Source organism: Alnus glutinosa, chromosome 4 (genome assembly GCF_958979055.1).
Source record: "Alnus glutinosa chromosome 4, dhAlnGlut1.1, whole genome shotgun sequence".
Classification (NCBI taxonomy): Eukaryota; Viridiplantae; Streptophyta; class Magnoliopsida; order Fagales; family Betulaceae; genus Alnus; species Alnus glutinosa.
In genome coordinates this window covers 28,307,641-28,323,505 of record NC_084889.1, presented here as the reverse complement: position 1 = coordinate 28,323,505, position 15,865 = coordinate 28,307,641, and the positions used below count along the sequence as shown (strand labels likewise).

Sequence of the window (15,865 nt, the reverse complement as noted above, 5' to 3'; positions counted from 1 at the left end):
TGCAACCCATCAACTGCACGTGAGAGTGAGAGTCCGAGTGTGTGTGAGACAGTGAGAGAGAGAGAGAGAGAGAGAGAGAGAGAGAGACACCAATCGGCAATTAAAGACAGGTCCCACCGACAATTGACTTTTCTTTCAACCAGAATGCCATACGACCCTTTATTACGCCGTATAGTCGGTGGGTGATTTAAGATTATTTAACCTAACCCTACGTTTGTTTTGTGATTAACTAGTTTCACCAGTCTAATTTATTTATTTATTTTTTATTATTATTTTTATTTTTATCTCTATTCAGTTTCTGAACTTAAAAGATATCATTTATTGTTTAAAAAATTATATATATATATATATATATATATAATTGTAGTTGATATATAAAGTGAAAAACAAAGGTCTTCAAAAATCATACAAAATACAAAATCAATCCAAGGCTTCAAAACACCATATTGATGAGCCATTTCCGATTATTGCCCCTCTTCTTTATCTCTTTTTTTTTTCATTAAAAAAAAAATCCCAATTTTATTTTTTTTCAATTTACAACTAATTAATATAGAAAAACTTTCTTACCTCTACAAATCTTTCCATATATTCCATATTAATCAAATCTTAAATAGAGGGTATTTTGATATCAACCTGATACGGAATATATATTTTCCATATACTCTAACACGTACACCGAGTCAAATCTTAAACCTATTCCTTTAATTAAGGATATCTATTTTATATTTTATATCACACCAAACTGAGCGCGGTCGAAATGATTTTTTTTTTTTTTTTTTTTTATATATATTTTTGGAGACAATGCCACATCAGCTTTGAAGAGAAGAGAGAGAAATTATTAAAAAAAACATAACCTATAATGTTTGCCTATGATTTTTGCCTCATAGTCATATGACTCATAGAGCATCTCCGAGGTGCTCTTAACAGGAAGGGGAAATTAAAAAGTGGTCCCTCATTTTTTACCCATTTATAATATAAAATCGTATGTTTCTAAAGATAAAAAAGAATCACCCTATAGGTTTTAATCATTTTGAAAATAATTCATTTCACCTGTTTTTTTCTCGATTAAATTGTTGGCTAAGTTCCTGTAAGAAATTTCGATTACATCTAGCCACCAGAAAAAAAAAAAAAAAAAAAAAGAAAAAAAAAATGTACCCCTAGTTTATTTGTGAGGTGCTGCTTCCACCTTCCTCTTCTATCGGCCTCTGCAAGGTGGTGGGCGGACAAGGACGGAGCTAGAAACTCTTATGAATAGGGGTCAGTGGCCTTTTTTTTTTTTTTAGGGATCAGTAGGCTAAATTTATTTTTTTTTTACCTTTTTTTTATTATTTTTTTAAATTTTTTTTTTCCAACTTGATAATTTTTTTTTTTAAAGAAATTGGGGTGGCCATGGCCCCTCCCTTCCTCCTTGTGGCCGGAGGTCGCCACCTGTCCACCTCTCTATTTCTGTTTTTTTTTTTAACACAAATTAAAAAAAAATGATGCAATTTAAATTTTTTACATAGTTTGTGGACAGAAATTCGTCAACAATTCGGACCAAAAAGTTTATTTAATGATTTCAAAAATGATTAAAACTCTGAATATTTTTTTTGCACAACTCTTACACAATTTTTATACAACTCTAATAACTTCTTTTTTTTAAGAGTAATCATTGAATATATAGAGCTCACATGTAGGAAATCAAGTCCAATAGTTGATTGTAAAAAAAAAAAAAAAATAGTTGGAGTTGTACAAAAGTTGTGCAAAAAACATTACTATTTTAAAAATACTATACTCGTTGAGTAATGTTTCTTACACAACTTTTGCACAACTCTTATACAACTCTAATAACATTTTTTTAATATTGAGAAATGATCCCTACACTCATTTTTCACAACAGCCCCACAACAAGCTGACGTGGCTGGTAATATTTTATTATTTTTTTACAACAAGAAATGAAAACAAAACAAAAAAATAATAAAATATTACTAGTCACGTCAGCTTGTTGTGGGGCTGTTGTGAGAAATGAGTGTAGGGATCATTTCTCTTTAATATTAACTATTGAATATTTATGGCCCACACGTAGAAAAATAAATTAAATATATGATAAAAAAAAATTTAATTAAAATTATACAAAAATTGTATAAAAATCATTACTCAGCATCATTAATGTAAGGATACGGCAGTAGTACGAGGCAACAATAATATCTGCAACAACAAGAAGTACTAATAACCATATCTCCGGCATAATAAAGAGAAGTATATTTATTATTTTCAATTTCTCACTCAATTTGTATTTTTTAATATTTTAATTTTTATAATATATTTTACCAATCACTCAATTTACAATGTCTTTTCTCCATTCGAATATTCTATTAACTTAGACAGCAAGTACTTCACGACCCCTACATGTAACGTAGATTATAAAAATACAATTGTACCTTTAATTTTTCTTTTCTTTTCTTTTTTTTAAAAAAAAAACTCTCAACTTTAACATTTTTCAGCACGCATGGACTCAAACTACCTTTTAATAGGTGAGGTCCATCGTTTAAATATTTAATTGAAATTAGGAGAGTCAAAGTTTGAACTCAAGACCTTTAACTTTGATACCATATTAATGTTCTGTTTGTTTCGGCATAAAATGAATTCTGAAAAATGAATTCGGTATTTTCCTGTGTTTGGTATGGGAGAAAATAATAGTCAACCGAAAAATGATTTCCGTTTGACCAAAAATACTTAATAAATTTTGGAAAATGATTTACGCTTTTTAAAATCGTAAATTATTTTCCGTAGATGGTAGATGCAGTCGACTCTTTTTTAAACAACGCAGTCGACCTTAACGTTCAAGCAGTTGAATATTGTCGGATTTCGACAAGCCAAATTCCGACTCCAGTCGGTGCCAGAATTCGACAAATTAGGCCGACATCGCCGGATTCCGAAGATACCGTGCTAGATTCCGGCCGGAATCTGGCTAGGTCTCCGGCTTGGATCTGGCCAGAACGGCCGGACCCTCGGCATCTGGCCGAGATCCGGTCGTTTTCTGCCGGATTCCAACAAAGATCGCCGGAATCCGGCAAAAAATGGCTAGATTCAGGCAACTTTGCCGGAATTTGTATCTGCCAAATATTAAAAAACATTTTTTTATTATTTTATATTAACATTTTTTATTTTGTGAATAAAATTTATTTTTTTAATTAATATGATTAAATTAAAATTTTAAAAATAATTTGTAATTTTCCGCATGTGCCAAACACCAAAAAATGATTTCGACGGAAAATATTTTTTTGAATAATGACTTTCTTGAAACTATTTTACGACGGAAACCATTTTACACCGAAACAAACAGAGCATAAATTATCATTTATTCCAAAAACTTAAACCGATAAAAATAAATAAATCTAATCCACAGCCAAATACTTTCCGTTTGCCTTCACTGACTTGTAGGCACAAAATAAAATACAATTATGGTTTAGGTTTGTATCAAATCCATTCTTGGGGTACAAAAATTATCTCAAAATTCATTGTGGTGAGCTTCGTTATAAAATCAATCATTTCGTCTAATTCTGTACAAATTTTGTTAATTTATTTTTAATAAAATCCTGAAAATTTATAATCCTACCTCTAATTAATTAATTAAAAAAAAAAAACAAACAGAAAGAGGGATCACAACTTCACATTAACGGATTTTGTCAACTTTTCTATCTATATGGACTAATTTATCATTTTTTGTTTATTTCAAGGAGTAATTAATCACTTTTTAAAACTCAAAGAACTATTTGTCAAAACTTGATATTACAGGGACCAAAAAAACATTTATCCCTTATACATACAATGAACTTTTTGGTTGTTAATTTCAAATTAGCTAATTTATTTTGGAATGTTTTGGGCTCGGCATTAGCTAAATACATTCACTATTGAGCGATATTAAGTATATTGTATGCTTTATTATCATTAGATTATAAATTTGATTTTTTTTATTGCTATTGGGATGTCCAAATCTCACCCGAATAAATAAAAAGAAAATGCTTAAGGTGTTACAACTTTTATTACAATCAATTACAAATTAATGTGGTAGTCCACGTGACACTGCCACGTCAACAACAATCAAATTTAATTGTTTAGCAGCTAACACAGTAAATGGCACGTGAACTTCCAAATTATTGTGGCAATACTCCATAGCTCCATGTGACACTGCCACATCAGTCACAATCAAATTTCATTGTCTAGCAACCGACAAAGTAAGTTCCACACAGAATGTTACATCAGTTTGCAAAAGACTTATAATAAAAATGGTAGTACTCCTTATATCACTTTTTAAATAAATTATCTATTATTTTTTGGGATTGCCCCATATTATGGATAGACAAAATCGACCAACATTTGAATTTTTTTGCCACATAGGTTCAAGGGGATTCCAATGAAAAATACCCAAACCCCTAATGACGAGTGGCACATAATGGAAAAAATAAAAGTAAAAGTAAAAATTTAACCTTTTATTCAGATGGAAAATAGAACCACATGTATGAGCTGAAATTCAAAGAAAAATCCTATTTTAAGTCCTTGTATTGCTAAATCACAACTTCCTAAAAGCTTAAGCTGATAAGAAAAGGTAAATTTAATTACTTAATCAATACTTTAACACACCCCGTCATGTGTGGGTTCAAACTATCTTTTAATAGATAAGACCCAACACGTAAAATATTTAATTAAAATTTGATAAATGACATAGTCAGCAGACGCAGCCGACCCTCTAAAAGACGCAGTTAACCTTCACGCTAAAGCAGTCGACCATTAGCGGATCGAGTACTGTGCTAGATTCCGGCTAGAACGGTCGGATTCCGGCCATCTAGCCAGAATCTTGCTAGAACGGCTAGATTCCGGACTTCATTGTCGAAATCCGGCAACAATAGCTAAAATCCTGCTAGACAGTGATTGAATCTCGTCATCGGTAATTTTTTACTGTTGGTTATTTTCCCGTACAAACCAAACGCCATAAAATATTTTCGGAGAAATTATTTTTTCTGAAAAATGATTTCGTTGAAAATATTTTACGACGGAAACCATTTTACGTCGAAACGGAGAGCATAATTGTAAATTTTGTACAAATGGATAATAGAATTATAGATGCTAATGTATGAATTAAAAAAGTTTAAATACTCTAAAATGAAGTGGATTTTCTAAGTCATAGGAAATTCTATGTTATCACTTTGTGTAAGAGATTGATGATCCATATAAATGCCTTTATTGTTATTACTTTTGTCTTGTATTGTTTGTTCAGTCTCAGAATATTGTTTTATTTTCAAAAGTCAACAACAACTGTCTAAACAACTTGTCTAATTTACCCTTTACTTTATTTAAAAAGTCAATATTCGTTTTTCATTTACTTAATGATAGTTTAAATTAAGGAAGGAAGATGATTAGTTTCTTATTAATCCTTATTTTTATTTTTATTTTTATTATTTTTATTATTTTTATTTTTGTTTCTACTTTTTATTTTATTTTTTCTTGAAAATAAGTTTTCAGTATTTCATAAGCGAATATGGGGATGATTAGTTTCTGAATATTGAAATACCATACAAATGTTGTCTCGACCAATCTTTTCTTCTTTTCATCTAAAGATAGTCACGAGAAATGCAAGGGATATATTTGTTAGAAAAAGACAAAAAATTTTAAAAATATGACTGTTAGAATAAAACAAATATTCATAAATATAGCTATTAGGAAAAGACAAACGTTCAAAAAATAAATATTATTAAAGAGACATTTTAAAAATAATATTTAAATAGAATAATGAAAGTAAATAGTTAAAATTGTGAGGCTGCAGGTGTGCTTTAAAAAAGTGAATAATTAAAATATAGAAAAATAACTTTTAACTATTTTGATTAGTACAATTTCATAAAGCTACTTTGAATGCTTTTAATTGAATTCTTCAATTGAAATACATCCCTCTAGTCCTATTATTTTACCAGATATCTAGAAAGTTAGAAAAAAAAAAAAAAAACAGTTATGATCATCATAGAGAAATTTAATTAATTAATAGTTTGACTAATTAATAATTTTTTTATCAATACCAATTATTAATTATACGGTCTGTTTGGCACGTAGAATAGGGAATGGTTATTCCATAATTCTTTTATTTAATTGCACATTATTTTGAAGAATAACTATTTCTTTAGGAATAAGAATATCTACATTTTTCTCATTTTGCAAGAGGAATCGACTATGTTTTCACAAAAAAAAAAAAAACACACACACACACACATTATATGTTTTGTTTTGTTTTTTAATTTTCTTTCAAACTTAAAAAAACAAAAGAAAAAAACGTAAGAATTATGTGGGTGGTCGGCCACCCATAACAGACTTCGGGGGTCGTCGTATCACCCTCAAAGACCCTCATGGTGAACCCCCCAAGGGGCTTTAGAAGTGGTACAGCCTGCAACCGCCCTCGGTGCATTTAGGGGGTGGCTGCGACAACCTATAAAGTTAATGGGTAGTTGGCCACCCACATAATTTATACGCTTTAGTTATTTATTATTATTTTTTTTTCTTTCTTTCTTTCTTTCTTTTAAATATTTGAGTTTCAAAAAATAAGAAATAATGTGAGATTTTTTTTTTTTTTTTAAATGGTTATTTTAGTAATTTCAGTTCAATTTCAATGAGAGCAAATGTGTTGCCACCAAATTGAGAAATAATAATTATTATTTTATTCCACACTCCTCCATTCTTAATAATATTATTCATTTTTTTTAATAAAATAGTTATTCTGCTGCAATTTCCGCATGCATTCCGTAAGTGAATTAATTATCTTTGTTATATTAGATACACAATTTAATTTCAATATATGTTATTAATCGTTGTAGAATCCGGAATAACATCTCTCTGTCTTCATAATTTACCATACAATTTGCAATATCTATTTAATCTTTCAATTTGATTTATGTGATTTAACTATTTACCATTGAGAATACAATGTTTCCCTTTTGTCCTCCAAAAGACAAAAAAAAATAAAAACAAAAACAAAAAAGGCAAAGTCATTACAAATTGAGAAATAGAATCTCTCTCTATCTTTCTCTCTCCACATGAATCAAAGTTGATTCGTTAAAAATATAAAATGTGTTAAAATTTTAAAATAAATAGAATATTTGTATATATTATTCTTGTTTGGTACATCCGAGGATCTTTGAACTATTGAAAGGTTTAAATTATCAAATATTAAGATGAATAATAATAATAAAAAAGTGATAAAACTATATTGATTAGTTTGATAATTTTTAATTAATTATTTGAGAACTCTATGGCAACATGGTAGATCATGGGATCAAATTTCGTTTTCCTTAGAAATACAAGGTTTAAATGGTTGGAAAAAAAAAAAAAAAATTAAAATGGCACAATGATCAAGAATTCACTTGAAAGGACAATAGACCCATGTGCAAGCTAAAAGCGTAAAATTAATCAAAAAATTATTTCAATTTGTTACTAATATTATTCAAAGGGACAAATAAAACTCAATGCATGAGTTAAAAGTTAAAGCTTTTAAGAAAAAAAAAAAAACTTTGGATTTTTACTATTTCTTTAGTATCCTTTATACAAGAGGTTATGAATCTATTAAAGGGTTTAGATTATTAATTGGGTGTACAATTTATACAATTGTTTTGTTTACTAGCTGTTCATCACATGGGTTCGTTTGGTAAAACTTTAAAATGATGTTTTATGTCTTACAGTTTTTTGATTTAACATTAATATAAAAGTAATTTTTGAGTTATATGTTAATACATTTATTTTTTTGGTAAAATGCAAAAAACTTGAACAAGAGTAAAAATTTTGGAAAATGCTATAGATACTATTAATATTACTACAATTCTTAACGAGCTTACAGTATATGTGTTTTAGTTTTATCAATTGTTTAAATATAATTTTTTTTTGGAGAAACTCATATTTAGTCCTTAAATTTTAAATTGATTTGAATTTAGTCATTGAGTTTTCAATTTCAATAATATGATATTTAGGTTTTGCCAAAGATTAAAATATGTTTATCTATTACTTTACTGTAAAAGTTAACAATTTGTCCACACGTTAACATCTCAATACAATGCCACATAAACAAGTATCAAGTCATTTATAAGAAATGAAAAGAACTCCACAAAAACTAATCGGTTTAATATCGTACAATTTAAAAAAACTCAAAATCCGAGAACCTAAAGATATAGCAACCCCACAATAACATTTGTTTTTGTTATTTTTTTTTTTTCATGAATGATTTAACATCTGCTAACATGACATTGCATTCAGAGGTTAACATGGCTGCTAGCGTGTCAAATGAGACACATGTAATACTTTAACTTTGACGATAAAGTGGCAGAAAAATTTATTTTAAACTTGGAGAGAGAAAAAAAAAAAACTAAAAACTGTATTCTTGAAAAATTATATGAAATTCTACTGTTTATATGTACTTTTTTTTTTCTTTTTTTAATATAAATAGAGAAAAAAAAAAATTACAGTATTTGTTTTTAGAGTACCTAATAATAGGGTGTAGGGATAGAAGGGTAGTAGCTAGGCAGCCAGACGGATAAGGCTAGTGTTGTCTATTTATTGACAACAATTTAGTAAACAAAATCAGATATTTGATTCTGCCCCCATGAAATAAAATCTCTCTCTCTCTCTCTGTGGAAATATATATATATATTTCTTTAATTTTCTGAAGAGAAATGGCCATAAAGTCATGGTAGATTTGAATATAGAAAATCCAAAAGAGGAGGACTTTTATTTCTTTGATTTTCTGAAGAGAAATGCTCATAAAGTCCATGGTGGATTTGAATATAGAAAATCCAAAAAAGGAGGATTTAAGAAAAAAAAGATAAAAAGGGGAAGCACAGTTGACTGGCCAACTCACACTATGTAGTACTATGTATATAGAGTATGCAATACAAGTAGGGTTTCTTTCTTTCTTAAACTTGCTTAACCCTTTTTACAAGTAAATTTTTTTTGCATCAAATTGGCATTATTAACCCAAACAGCCTGTCTGTATCTCTTCCCCCTCTGTCTCTCTGTCTCTCTCTCTCTCTCTCTCTGTCTCTCTCCCCAATCCACAGACAAAATGCAGCTTCCCCAACTCACTCTCTAACCCCCAAAACCAACCAATGCTTGGATATTAAACCAACACTCCAAACCCCACAAACCCACTTCCTCCTTTCAAAATCTGGGTGGTTTTCTCCAGAAGAAAACCAACCAAAAATGCTGCCTCGAATGCTTCCCATTTTGCTTTTTACGCTCCTCGCTGTGTTGCCCTTGGCAAGAACAGATCTGGGTTCCGACCGATCTGCGCTCTTGGCCCTCCGGTTGGCAGTCGGCGGAAGAACGCTTCTCTGGAATGTCACAGAGCCCAGTCCGTGCTCTTGGGCCGGAGTCAATTGCGAGGACAACCGCGTCGCCATCCTCCGCCTCCCCGGCGTGGCCCTCTCCGGCCAACTCCCCACCGGCGTTTTTGGCAACCTTACCCGTCTGCGCACTCTCAGTATGCGCCTTAACGCTCTCACGGGACAACTCCCTTCTGATCTCGCTTCCTGTGTGAACCTTCGCAATCTCTACTTGCAAGGTAATCTCTTTTCAGGCGAAATCCCGGACTTCCTGTTCACTCTTCGTGACCTCGTCCGGCTCAACCTCGCTTCCAACAACTTCTCTGGTGGGATCCCTCTGGGTTTCAACAATCTGACCAGGTTGAGAACGTTGTTTCTCGAGAACAACCAATTCTCCGGGTCGATTCCACCCACGTTAGACCTTCCAAAGCTCGAGCAGTTCAACGTCTCCAACAATCTGCTCAATGGGTCAGTCCCAGCGAAACTGCAGTCGTTTCAACAGGACTCGTTTCTGGGGAATTCACTCTGTGGCCAGCCCTTTAAAGCTTGTTTCTCTCCCGAAAATGTGACTCTTCCGAGAGGAGGAAACAATGGCGGCGGAAAGAAGAAGCTTTCTGGCGGTGCAATTGCGGGCATTGTGATCGGATCCGTACTGGCTTTTCTACTAATCCTTGTGATTCTGATAGTAGTGTGCCGGAGGAAGAGTAGCAGCCAGAAGACGAGCGCGGTGGACATTGCGACGGTGAAGCACGCGGAGGTGGAGATTCCGGGCGAGAAACCGGTCGGGGAGGCCGAGAACGGCGGGTACGGAAATGGGTATTCGGTGGCCGCCGCGGCAGTGGCGGCGATGACCGGGAACGTGAAGGCGGCGGATGCCAATGTCAACGGTGGAGGGGTTAAGAAGTTGGTGTTTTTCGGGAACGCTGCGAGGGTGTTTGATTTGGAGGACTTGTTGAGGGCGTCGGCGGAGGTATTGGGGAAGGGGACGTTCGGTACGGCGTACAAGGCGGTGTTGGAGATGGGGACGGTGGTGGCGGTGAAGAGGTTGAAGGATGTGACTATTACGGATAGGGAGTTCAAGGAGAAGATCGAGACGGTAGGAACGATGGATCATGAGAATTTGGTCCCTCTCAGGGCTTATTATTATAGCCGTGATGAGAAGCTGCTTGTGTATGATTACATGGCCATGGGAAGCTTGTCTGCGCTCTTGCATGGTGAGCCTTTTTGTCAATTGGTGTGCCTTTTTAGTTTTGGGTGTGGTTATTATTTGTTATGATTTGTTCTGAGGCATAGTTCTACAAGGTGATTCGTATATTTTTTTTCTCTGTTAGTTTTTATATTTTCCTCTCTTTTTGTGCCTTTTCTGTTGTTTGTAATCTAGTTTCTACTCTATTAAAAGTTAAAACATAATGAAAATGTTAATTTGAATCGTCTTGAGGATTTTATTAGGCTTGCTACAATTGTTTTTGCATATCCAAGAGGGCTAGCGGGCTATTTGTTTAGATTCCCTCAATTGGTTTTGCTGTTGTCTTAGATTGTTTTGCACTGATCCAACTATTGTGATGTTGCACCCGAGGAATGGTTGCATTATTAACATAATTATTGTTAAGTTTCATTTGTTCATGTGCAGCAATTCAGATTTGAGTTTACATTAAGGAGTGATATATATATAATTTGTGGTAGAAGAACTCTTGAATTATCCTGCAACTCATTGTAACAATGTTGAACACATATAAAGAAAGACCAAATGAGAAATACAACTTTAAATCCTCATCAGTTTTTATCTTTACTGCCTTATTGTCTCTAAATTTCCAATACAGGGAACAAAGGAGCAGGTAGAACTCCATTGAATTGGGATATCAGGTCCGCCATTGCCCTCGGGGCTGCTCGCGGCATCGAATATCTGCACTCACAAGGCCCCACTGTCTCTCACGGAAACATAAAATCATCCAACATCCTCCTCACCAAATCCTACGATGCCCGAGTTTCCGATTTTGGTCTAGCGCACCTTGTCGGGCCCTCTTCCACTCCCAACCGAGTTGCCGGCTACCGTGCCCCCGAGGTCACCGACCCTCGGAAAGTCTCCCAGAAGGCAGATGTCTATAGCTTTGGTGTATTGCTCTTGGAGCTGCTAACTGGTAAGGCTCCCACTCATGCCCTTCTGAACGAGGAAGGGGTTGACCTCCCCAGATGGGTGCAGTCCATAGTTCGAGAGGAGTGGACTTCTGAAGTTTTCGATCTTGAGCTCCTCCGGTACCAGAATGTTGAGGAGGAGATGGTTCAGCTCTTGCAGCTTGCAGTAGATTGTGCAGCACAATATCCCGATAAACGCCCTTCAATGCCTGAAGTGACAAGGCGCATTGAGGAGCTGCGTGGTTCTAGCTTGCGAGAAGATCAAATCCCACAACCCGATATCATCAATGATTCAGATGATATGTCTTCTCGGTGAGTTCTTCTTTCATTCAGTGCCTGCCGCCATCCTTCCTAATGTATTGTAAAAGGGAACTTCATTGCTTTGTTCTTCTTGAATGTTAATTCTGGTGTTTTGGTTGTATGTTTCATCCGGGCCTCTCTCTCTCTCATCTTCTTTCCTCAGGAGCCAACCTTCAATTTATATTTCTTTTTTATTTTTTTTTCTTTTTTTCTCTTGTCGAATTTCCCCATTGTACTAGTTTTTTCTTTTTTTCATTAATACTTTGGGGTGGATATCTGTTCCATTAGATATTGTTGGGTGGACGATGGTGGTTGTAATTATTACTTCTGCTTTTAACTTTCGCTTTTGCTTTTGTCACAACTTTTGGCCTGTCCCAAGTTTGAGATGTGTTATAGCCTGCATTTATAGGTGGTTGTGATGTGATCACTCCCCCAAACCTCTTTCTTTGTAGCAAAAGCTTAGATTCAGATATGAATCCTACCTTTTTCTTTTCTTTTTCCTATTCAATATTGGGAAAGATGGTCACAGGGAAACAAAATAAATGAGGCCAAGGGGCTGCTGGGGGGCCCCCAACAATAATGACCAAGCAGAAAATATAATGCTATAAGATAAAACAAACAAATAACTAGAAATAGGCCATAAAATGGTTCGGTCCAATGTTTCTCGGATTGAATGAAATTCAAGAAAAAGTACGCCTTGAGAGACGGCTGTTGATTCAAACCATGAGAGAGGTTGCTTGGTATTTGGTGTTGCAACAAGAAGGGTAATTTGGAGGCTGCGACAGGAGAGAAAGCAACTGTAAAATCTAAAACTAGAGTCGTTGACAAGGAGCTTCAAATCGATGTCCCATACCAAATATCTGCAGCTTGGGTGGTGAGGGGGGATGGAAGGGAGGTGCATGAGGCCGACACAGAGGGAGGTGGAGGGAAGGCGCAACGGAGATGGAGGATGAAGCTGGATGGTATATTTGAGAGCAGAGAAGGTAGTGGTTTTGAAAATTAAAGAAAAAAAATTAGAAAAGAAAGTCCATTCCTCCTCCCTTGACACTTACAAAGGAGGTGGCGCGGATGAGGGTCTCACAGGGAGAGGAAACTATTTCTCGCTTAGAAAAGCTAAGAGCTTCTCTCACTAGAAAGCTACAGAGATAAGCGGTTGAATCCCACCTTGGTAAAGATGAATTGATGCTTACCCGAGGCCAACTCAATTGGCTTTTTATCCTCCAAACGAGTGGGTCAAACAAATATGGTGCTGCTAATGGATGGGGGGGGGGGGGGGGGGGGGGGGGGTTGGTGGTGATGTATACAACTACAACTCCCGACAGCCACACGACTCAGTCGGTGATGTACATTGTTTTCATCTGAATTGAGTTTCTTTCAACTCGGTCTATTAAACTAACATTTGTTCTTAAAAAGCATGTGAAAATCACATGCTTTAAAGACAGACGTTAGTTTAATAGACTGAGTTGAAATAGTTGTTTTTCCAACCTCGTTTGGAGGAAGACTTTCCTTACCAAATATTGTCTCTAGACACAATAACAACATTGTATTGAATGAGTGATTGAGCTGGAGTGGGCAATGCCAATTCTTGTTACCTCACAAAATGCCAATATTGCAATGAGTAAAGCTGAGAAAAATAAAAAAAGAGATGGAGCATGCGTACAGCTGATACTCTCCTCCTATGTTTATTCTCATCAGTAATCAGAAACAAACAAACAGCTAGAAAACCATTAAGGTATCATTGAGAGAATCAAAGCTGCAGCCACACAAAGTAGACAAATTGAAATTTCAAAATATGAAACTAATGGCTGTTGTGAAGATGATGATGAGTTTCATGGTGGACCAAAGTATTTGCATATAAATGGAGGTTCAGCTGTAAAAGCAAGTAGACAGTCTGATATTTGTGGTCCTACTGGTAGAGGTGATGGTTATTTTTTGTTGGCATCCAAAGCCTGAAGGATTTGGAATATCTTTTAGGGTTTTAGTTAGTTTGTTTGTTTCCCTCAGAAAAGTTTGAAAAGAAAACGAAGGAAAAGAAACAAAGATAGATCTGACCTTCCATTTTCCAAAATGGGGCTCGTTTGTCTCTTTGCTATTGCAGTGTTGCTGTCGTTTGCCTTGCTGAAGAATCAAAACGCCTCTCGAGTAGGATGAGTACAAATATTTTGATCACATAATACAAAAATTACACACTGCAAGTCCCATGCCCATATGGACAAAGAGCCCACTGAAGATCACCTTTGCCCCAGGCCAGTTTCTCCCAAAAGTTGATGCAATATAAACCTGCATTAGAATCCTCTGAATTATCATTTCGTTATTCAGATTAGATTTTACAGATCTAATGGTATATATTAGGTTTAATCAAACCTTGTGTGCGCCAAATCTCAAGAATAAGACGTGCTCTAGTGCAAGTGGGCGTGAGATGAAGCATCCTAGAAAGAAGGATCATGTAGGAACTGGTAGAAAACAGTTGAAGGCAAGTTAGTATAAAAGGTAACCCACAGTTAGGTAAAAGGGACTTTTGGTTTCTTTCCAAAACTCCGCTTTATTTGAAGTTAATCAAATTGTCTTTTAAACACCTTGCTGACTTAAAGCATTAGAATTATCCTCCCCCCGGTATTCCTACCAGGCTCTATTACTTACTTCTCTTTTTTATAGGTGCAAATTTATCAGTGTTCGACACGAGAAAAACTGTTCTAACTACATAATTTAGAATTTTAAATGATGTAGCACCATGAGTAAATAACGTCACACCGGGTACACCATTAAATGGAACAAAACAAAATCTAAATAATAAAATGAATCTCCTCCTTAAATTAGAAAGGATCTTATGCAGGTAGGAAGCAGGGCCATGTGGGGGGAGATTAATTAATGGAGATCTAGAATTATTTTTTGAATCCTCTTTGCATATATTATAATTGTGATGATAAAGTTGTTGCTGACAACATGGGGGGGCCGCATAGGGTATGTAGTTGTAATTTATAAATGGCAAGTACTATTCTTGTCTAATAAAATAAGCATTATTGCAATTTAATTATTTAGTTGGAAGCATATGGAGATGGAGTAGCTACAGCAGGCTTTCTTAATAATATGGGGGCATAAACATTGCATTTGGAGCATTGGAAACTTTTACTATTAAAAAAAATGGGTAAATATAAATATACTCATCGGGTAATCACGCTATTTCAATTTAATCCCTGTTTTCTAAATTTGATTTTTAACTTTTTATAGGGCTTGTTGGGTGTGCGATTTTTTAAAAAAATATTCAAAATTGCTAATACCGACAAAATTGAAATTATGTTTGAATGATTTAAAAAACCTGATACAAAATTAGAAAAAGTTAGATAAAATCTGAGTAGAATTTGAATTTTAAAAAGCAGCATTTGAAAAACAAAAATCACCCAAACATGCCTTAAGTTTTTTGAAATTTTCATTTCACTTCTTACATCCAAAATTGTCTAAAAATGCTGGGGTTAATGCCACATTAGCATTTTTGCCACCTCACATATTTTTTTCAACTTTATTAAAAAAATGAAAATCTAAAAAAAAAAAAAAAAATTGCGCTGTGGAATTAGTTTTTTTTTTTTTTAGATTTTAATTTTTTAATAAAGCACAAAAATATTTTTATTTTTTTAACTGATGTGGCATAGTTTTAGATGCTTTTGGACAGGAGAAACAAAAAATTTGAAAAACTTTAAGAATTAAAAGTTGAATTTGGAAATTGAGAAAGTAAATTGAATCACGCGATTAGTTGGGAGTAAATTTATATTTACCCCAAAAAAGAAAAGAAAAAAAAATCATTTGAATTTGGAAAGGAATGTGGATTTTAATCAAGTTTAAATTGCATGAATGAGGTATAACATAGAAATGTATAGCTAGATTGGAGCCTTCTTAATATGTGAATATTCATTTAATTAGAAAAATCTGAATTTGAAATTCTATTTTCAGTCCCCTTCACATTTCATTCAGGATAGTGATGGGGGTTGTTCAAATGGATGACCCACCCCCATTACTGATTAGGGGCGATATGGGCTGGAAATGGGGTTTAAAGTCTATAAACTGGCCCTGCCCAATTTTTACAATCTCATCCCAAAATTTAATCC

The 15,865-nt window shown here is 34.2% G+C and overlaps 1 protein-coding gene across 1 annotated transcript; it reads left to right on the top strand.

The window, feature by feature from the left end:
* Positions 1-8,826: 8,826 nt before the first annotated feature.
* LOC133865555 (probable inactive receptor kinase At1g48480) lies at positions 8,827-12,126 on the top strand. Its single transcript, XM_062301976.1, has 2 exons — positions 8,827-10,546; positions 11,153-12,126. The coding sequence occupies exons 1-2, from the start codon at positions 9,211-9,213 to the stop codon at positions 11,779-11,781; spliced, it is 1,965 nt and encodes a 654-aa protein (XP_062157960.1). The 5' UTR covers positions 8,827-9,210; the 3' UTR covers positions 11,782-12,126.
* The last annotated feature ends 3,739 nt before the right edge of the window (positions 12,127-15,865 follow it).